Source organism: Microtus oregoni, unplaced genomic scaffold (assembly GCF_018167655.1).
Source record: "Microtus oregoni isolate MIOR12 unplaced genomic scaffold, Mior012 000023F_ref0000262, whole genome shotgun sequence".
NCBI lineage: Eukaryota > Metazoa > Chordata > Mammalia > Rodentia > Cricetidae > Microtus > Microtus oregoni.
This window is the reverse complement of record NW_024543082.1, coordinates 14,970,797-14,978,789: the sequence shown is the minus strand read 5'-3', so window position 1 is coordinate 14,978,789 and position 7,993 is coordinate 14,970,797. Positions and strand designations below refer to the sequence as shown.

Sequence of the window (7,993 nt, the reverse complement as noted above, 5' to 3'; positions counted from 1 at the left end):
AGGCTTTGCAGCAAACACTCATCACCACTATCACTCTAGCACAGGAGCCAGAAAAGGAGACACATGGCAGAGTATCGAGACCCATCAGTACTAGGAGGCTTACCTACTACACAGCCACATGACTTTGGGCAGGAAACACCTGCCAGAGACAGATAAGAAAAGCACTGAATCCCCAACTTCTGTATTCTAAGAACCCAAGACATCCTTGGCATTTCACAAGATGAGATGACTAACAACTTATATATTTTCCTGTTATTTTCTCAAAACAGAAGAAAGATTTTAGTACAACTCAACAAAGATAGACATTTGAAATAAAAATATTTTTGTATACATTTAAGATGAATACATAAAAAACAGTTGTTCATTTCAGAAATACATTTATTTTCCACTGAAAACGAAATTACAATTATAAACATGAACTAATAAACAAATTGTAAGCATGACCTGTCTTACAAGATAATCAATCTGCTACATTACTGATGATTGAATGTCCCATAAGTTCTAGATACTGAAACTCCAACACAGTATTAGTACTTTATATATGGACAAATGGCATGCTTAAAAAATATTCTTCCCTCTTTGCTCTCTCCCTCCCTCCCTCCCTCCCTCCCTCCCTCCCTCCATGCATCTGAGTGTAGTGTGTGTGTGTGTGTGTGTGTGTGTGTGTGCGTGCACACAAGCCACACTGTACATGTGAAGGTCAGAGGAAAACTGGCAGGACTGGCAGTTCTTCTTTTCACCATGTGTATCCCAGGAACAGAACTCAGGTCATCAGGCTTGGCAACGGGCAGCCTTCACCTGGTGAATCACCTCACCCACGCAAACGCTGACATTTAAAAAAATATTTTTCTTCACATCTTTCAGTTTATTTTCAAAATAGGAAAAGAAGTTTAGCATACAATTACAGGAATAGAATTTTTAAATAGAGATTCACAGTAACTTCAAAATATATTTACACTGAAATACACACAAAAATAGTTGCTGAGTCAAAAAAACCTTTTCCTCTCAAAATTAATGAAATTGAGATTATGAATATGAGCCAAGGATACGTGTCTCACAAGGGAACTATGGATTAAATTTGAAAGTACAGGCATGTACACCACTTACAGCATTCACACTACTTTTAAAATAGGCTTTGTTGTCTAGGAATGGAAACTCTCAGTGACAAGCTTCTGATAGGCATTTGGTCTACTGGATATGAACTTTGTTGCAAGAAGCAGCAAGTACATGTAAACGATGTCTTCTCTTTCCCACAACAACTACATGAAAGTGTTGTGCCCAGATTATGACCCCCAGAGAGAGACCATACAGAGAGGCCCAGACTGTAATAAGCAAGGTTTAATCAGCATAATACAAACATGTTTGGACTCCTCTCCATCTTGTATCTCCTCTGTGGGGTAGGCTTTTAAAGGTAGAACTACAAAGAGGCTTTTTCAAGGTGCTTTGGCATGGGTGCATGGACTTTTGCTCCTTCCCATCCTGCTAAGTCAGCTTCCTCCTTGTTCTCAGAGCAGGCCATCTTTATCAGCCTGTACCAGGTGGCTGACTGGCTGGGCTAAGTGACCTTGTGCTCGGAATCTCTCGGGTGGGAGAGGGGAAGGCCACTATCTTCCTGGGAAAACATTCTGCTAGGAAATTCTCGTCCCTTTGAGAATAAGAGGTGAGGGTCCCACAAAAATAAAGTCTTTACAAAATGCAAATGATTAAGAGCCAAGGAATATGTTTACAAAGTAATGTAAGATCTCAATTATCTCAGTAAATGACTTAATTTGCATTATCTGGCTCCTTTAGTAGCTCTTGGTTTCTAATTCTAACTTCATTCTGCATTTATGGCACTAAATATTGGGAATATAGGCATCTTGTGGTGTGATATTAAGAACTAGCTTTTGAGGAAAATACAAATATTTTTTGGATTTTTGAGACAGGGTTTCTCTGTAGTTTTTGGTGCCTGTCCTGGAACTAGCTCTTGTAGACCAGGCTGGCCTCGAACTCATAGAGATCCGCCTGCCTCTGCCTCCCCAGTGCTGGGATTAAAGGCGTGCGCCACCACTGCCCGGCTTGGAAATACAAATCTTAGTTGTAGTTTTTATAGTATAATTATTGTGAGATTTCATGGCAAAAACAAGTTGACATACTGGTCCTGTCATGTCTGAAACAATCATCTATCACAGGCTATTATGAACCATTGCATGGTCACCAGTGTCAAGGAATCCATAATCTCATCAAAGGTAGTTATTTCAGAAGATAGAAAGAACAATTGAGATAGAAATATAACTTATAATAGTTATATTTTTAACCTCGAGCTTTCAAAGTTAAAAAGAAAACTAAAATCTATAGAATGTTTCTTGCTTTTTCTCTTAAACTTATTTCAGGAAATTAAAATGTACCATATTTGAAAGAAAATAAAGAAAAATAGAGTAAGGAGAAAAAAAAGACAGGATAGTTTAAGAAATATAGTATTAGTCATCCGTACAGGTCTTGTGTTTACAGATGGAAAATGTTATGAAGAGCAATAAAATGCAACTATCAAATCCCACCTTCTTTAAGTCCCTTCTATTTAATTTACATATGCTTTAGATCTGTTTTAATCTGTGGCTCAGCTCTGGTGTGATTAGCTGGTCTATTAGCATGAAGCCAAAGGACATGTTGCATAATACTATTCCAACAATTATCTCATTAAAAGGCTGAATTAAATTCCAATGTCTAAAACTGATCTTAGTTATAGCTAGCTACCTGCCTTGCATCAGATCTTGGTTAACTGCCTGTTGGGGTGGTTAGGGAATTCTTCTGGTAGCAAAATATGGAGTCTGCAGGTGGGGCATGTCCCCTGTTGTATCAACCATGGTCCAATGCACTAAGGAGCAAAATGATTAAGTCAGAGTTTCAAATCTAGCCTAGCAAAGGCAGCTTCCACTCTACACATCAGTCACCAACCAAGATGCCTTCTCCTCTGGTGGTTCTGAAAGCCAAGCCATCTGCTACAACTATGGTTTGCTAAGCTATCCATGGCAATGGCAGAGTATTTTTAAGCCAGTCTATTTGGCTCAAATTTGGTTTCTCCCTATTTTAAAAAATGACTAGTAGTTCTACAAGGATATTGGAGAAGCTTGCTATTTACTCTTTGGTTGATTTGATTTATATTTTTTCACTTATAATTAACTAAACAAATAACTAGGCATATGAAAATTACCAATTCCTTGATGGGGCTCTAAAGCTGAACCCCCCTGGAAGAACAGTCTCTTCAGATTGTTTTCTGCAGTGAAACAGTAATCCTGAACTGTGAAGTGTTTGTTATGTTTTGGTAAGTATTGACTCTAAAACTAGGTATTTTTGATGTTTGAATAATGGAGAGGCAAATCAGATAACAGGATTAAAAGTGTAGGGACTATATTTGATGTCTAATAACCAACCTTGAAGAGTAAACTGAATGAATTATATGTTTCCTTTTCACTGGGCAATGCAAGTAAGTTTTGACAAACATTCTTATTGTAAAATATTCACACATCAAACTTTCAAGATGGAAAAACTGGGTGTCTAAGTGTCATTTGAGACTTTATGGGATTAACAATTTTTCAAACCTCTTCAGATCAAAGCAGACAACACACATAATTTTGTACCACATATTTTATCTTTATAACATGGTTGGAAAAATCAGGCAATTGTTTACTTCCCCGAGAAAAACACTTCTTGTCTAAGATTATCTTTTCTATTGTTGAATCACATTTTTCCTCAGAGGATTTGGACCATACATGGTAATCAGTAACAGTTACACAACAGCAGCACCAGGAGTTAATCCATATACATAGCAAGAACACAAAAGATATGTCGGCCTCACATTTTTCTAACATTAATCCAAGTCTCAGAGTCTTCAAACATAAACACAAGAGGTTAGATTACTAAAACAAGTCAGTTTTAAAATGTGAGGGGCCATTATTACATATGGACAATAGACACTGTAGAATTTACAGCAAGAAAGGGTAAAATGTCACTTCTTTGTTACTAGTCCTATCACTCAATTGCTTTCTATTTCTCCCAGTTTGCTCAAGGGAACTGTATACTGTATACCATTTAAATCTCCAGGCTGTCCTCCCGAAAACAGTAGTACAGCCATGACTGCATACAGTGAAAGATGTAAACGTTCTGTATGGCACTCAGAGAAGGAAGTGCAGTGATGGCCAGTGGGGCTGTGAAATGACACTGGATGCTCATACACCTTGTAAGCAAGGCAGTAAGCTTGCTTAGCTGACTAATGCTAAAATATTAACAGGACAAGCTTAATTGTTTACCTGAGAGTGGGATTTGTGAGCACAAGGTAAAACAGAAAGGTTTTCTGGAGACAAATTTTCATGACAGATTACACAGGGCTCCTCTTCTTCCTCTTCATTATCCTAGCCAAAAATAGATATGATAAAATTTAGGCTTTTTTCCCCTCTCAGATCTAAATGTGGTTTTATGAACAAGATCTGGCTCACCAAGTCCTTGTCTCCTTCCCATGTGGTAGAACCTTGTGGTGACTTGGGGGTCTGGGGAGCACTAGGCTGCGATGAAGTGTGGCTGGGTGATGAACTATTACCATCTGGCGCAGATTTTCCTTCACTCTAAAAATAATGTTTATTTTTAAAAATTATCCTAAAACAGTATCAACAGACAGATTGAATAAAATAAATTGTAGCAAAAATTACCAAAAGGATAAATAATACTCATGATAAATCTTGAAATAAAGTGTTGGTAACATTTGTTAGAGCTACATAAAGCATTAGTTTAAATAAAATAAATCTTTGCAAAAAAATAGAAAAAAGAAACTTGCATTCAGAATTGTTCAAAGCAGTCTTTAGAAAATTCAAAGGGGATCAGTTTTATTCTACTCTGATCTAAAACAATCCCACGTCATCTATAAGTTGAATATGTAGGATTATTTACTGTAAATGAATGATGTCCTATGATTATGTTATTGATTCTTGACTCTCTAAACATGTTATGGCACTATTACAGAAACAAGAATAGAGAATTAAAGTTAGTTGCTGTTGTTTATTGGCTTGCTTGGTTTACCTCAGATTTCTTGGGCTCAATCATTTGAGCAATCTTGTAAACAATTTCATCAAATGTAAGTCGAGACACGGACTTTCCATGAGAATCCTTGAGCTGTTGTAAGAAATCTGTAAGCTCCTTCCTGGAAGAGATGAAGAATAGAGAAGGTTGGTGTTCCCTGCTCCTCTGAGGAAGTGCCCTCAAAGGTGAGACTGAAAATCCTGCTCATATGACAGTCAGCACACAGACTCAACTCAGTAGTTTTGAATCTGAAAAATGTTACCTGCATGCATTTAAAACCATAATAAAAACTACTAATTGTGTCCAAAAGCTATATTTAATGTATTTACCAGTGAAAGTTAACTATGCTTATGAAAGTACTCACTATGTGAAAACTGAGTTGATTCATTTACATATTGAGAACTTTATATCTCAAATTTCATTCAGGACTAAACTATTCCTTTTTAGTAACTATTTTAAAAATAACTATTTGAATAGTAACTTTTGCTGTTATTGTCTCAGTTTTGTAGTATTTAAATATTTTGCCTTCATAAAACTCAGAGAAAAAATAAAGATTAAATAAAAAAGTAAAGAAAGCAAAAGATACATTCATTGCATGATAAAATAATTAACTTCCAATTATTTTAATCAGTACTTGCCTTTTTAATCCTCCACTGCCACCTATACTTATAATAGGATGATTTTTCTTTCTTTTGGTTTATGATTTATTCATTTTATAATTATATATAACTTTATAATTCTATTTTTCTATTTATAATTATGAAATTAATTAAAATCATACCCTAATTAGATAACAAGGTATGATACTTTCAAATGAAAATACAAAGTAAAATAAGTAGACTTATTTCCACACATACAAGATACAAGAGCAGAGATTTTAGAATTAACTTTTCTTCTCCTAAAGTCAGACAGTGAAATCCAGAACAATTATGATATCTTATACTGAACTGTGTTCACTCACAAATAAATCATAGGAACCTCAATAAAATAAAAAAAAATAAGTTGAAACCTGATGACATTGGGCTCAGCATACAATTAATTGAAAATTTGATAACTTTTTATTACGGTAATTATTACAGCTGGAAGCATTCAAATTGGGTAAGTTTATAGCTACTACTTCGAGCAAATGAGCAAACATAAATTTAAACACTTATCTTCTCATGCCTTAAGACTAATAAAAAATTAAGTTTACCTAGCATTTCTGTTGAGCACTATGCTTTCTTAGTCAATTTTATTTTACTAAGACCATGGTAAAAAAAATAGTTGTACTTATGGGTATATGTTAAGTGTTTCATTTCTACAATTAGGGCTATAAAAATTGTAAAAAAAAACAGAAAAAAACAGTGTAACCACTAAGGAAAAGTCAAAGTACCTTGTTTGCTGTGGAAAAGCCATTCTCAGTCTGTCTGTAATCCTCTCCCAGTTTATCATGAGAGGTTCACTGCACAGACTTGCACTGGGTGACACATTGTCAGCTATAGGTGTTGGCATAGCCCAGGTTATACCAGGCATCTGTAAAGGGCAGAGATATAACCATCAGCTTCAGTAAGTAGGTAACACCACATGTCAACATAACACTTTGATGCCTCAGAAGAAAAGCAGAATGAAGAGTCAAATCAACATTCTCTTCTTAGAGCTTTTTTCTCAACAGACACAGTGTTTCTAACTTGTTGTTACCTATTTTAAAAGCAGGATGTTTGCCCTGTAATTACCAGCAAATATAGAAACAGAGTGCATTGTTGAGTTTTTAAGAAATAATAGTGAAAAACTGAAAACTACGTAAAATATGCCAACATGGGATTAAGTAAAAGAAATTATAGCAAATCAATCAAGTTTTTACAAATAGATGTATATGTCTGGGCATAAGAGATATTCATAGAATATATTTAGGTTTTTTAAAAATTAGTTTATAGCATAAAATTTATAGTATGACTCCTTTAATATTAAAATGTTTAATAACTGCATGCATATAAACACACAAAAGCATCTGTAAGTTATATAATAATCTACAAATGGTTATTTTTTCTAGGGATTCAACAAGATAATTTTACTTTCGACTGTCTATATTTCTCTATTATCTATATTTTTCCAACTATTAAATATACTTCTATTATTAGAAAAATAACAAAGATAAAATTTTAAGTTCTAAATAATGATGATGATAGTAATAGAAGTGTTTTTGCTAAAAGGCTCAAAAATATAGACAATGACAGTGTAGAAAGTACAATATATCTAATGGACCTATGACACCAACAACAATTGTTGTGTGTTTTTTATGGAAGTTCTTAGAAACATCAAGTGAATTAATATAATCAAGAAAATTTTTAGAGCACTAATTGAGTTATTAAAGCAATAAAACCATGGCAACGTTTATTGAAACCTATGAGTCACCATGAAAAGTAAGCAACAACTAGCAGTAGTTGGTCTCTAACACGATCTGCCTCAGTCTCTAGCTTCCATCAGGAACCCGAAGATAATCTTATTAGGAGGCTAAAAGATTTCAATGTTTTCAATAAAATTCTACTCTGGTCATTACAGAATAACAGCAAGCAAATTGCATAAGCACCACAGTTAACTTATTTAAAATGTTAAGACTTATACACATATTTTTGTAGACAGCATAGACATAAATGAATCCATCTAATCACAAATTTCAAAAAGATTGAGAGCAAGATACAAGAACTATATACTACTATATATATTCATATGTGGAAATACAAACAGACACACACACACACACACACACACACGTGCCTGAGTTCCTTTATGAGAAAGTCAGAAATAGAAATTTTTTTCCCTAATTATAACTGACATTATTCTTTCTGGAATTTTGTTGTTGTTGTTGTTCTTTTTGTTTTTCTTAAAGTTTAGTCAAGACAACAAAAAATAATTCTAGCCATTCTAAATGTCTTTATTCTTTCTTCTGGTTTGAATAAAACTTATC

The 7,993-nt window shown here is 34.4% G+C and overlaps 1 protein-coding gene across 2 annotated transcripts in view; it reads right to left on the bottom strand.

Annotated features, from left to right (window-relative positions):
• Positions 1–624: 624 nt before the first annotated feature.
• Dzip3 (DAZ interacting zinc finger protein 3) overlaps positions 625–7,993 on the bottom strand; it is an 80,813-nt gene continuing 73,444 nt past the window's right edge. The window contains exons 28-32 of one of the 2 annotated variants that reach the window (XM_041672986.1): positions 6,422–6,561; positions 5,050–5,170; positions 4,473–4,598; positions 4,287–4,388; positions 625–2,854 (exon numbers count right to left, since the gene is read on the bottom strand). In XM_041672986.1, coding sequence (XP_041528920.1) covers positions 2,744–2,854; positions 4,287–4,388; positions 4,473–4,598; positions 5,050–5,170; positions 6,422–6,561 — 600 coding nt within the window. In that variant the 3' untranslated portion in view covers positions 625–2,743. Of the gene's footprint in view, positions 4,389–4,472; positions 4,599–5,049; positions 5,171–6,421; positions 6,562–7,993 lie in introns of both variants that reach the window. The other variant, XM_041672984.1, reaches the window with a different exon arrangement.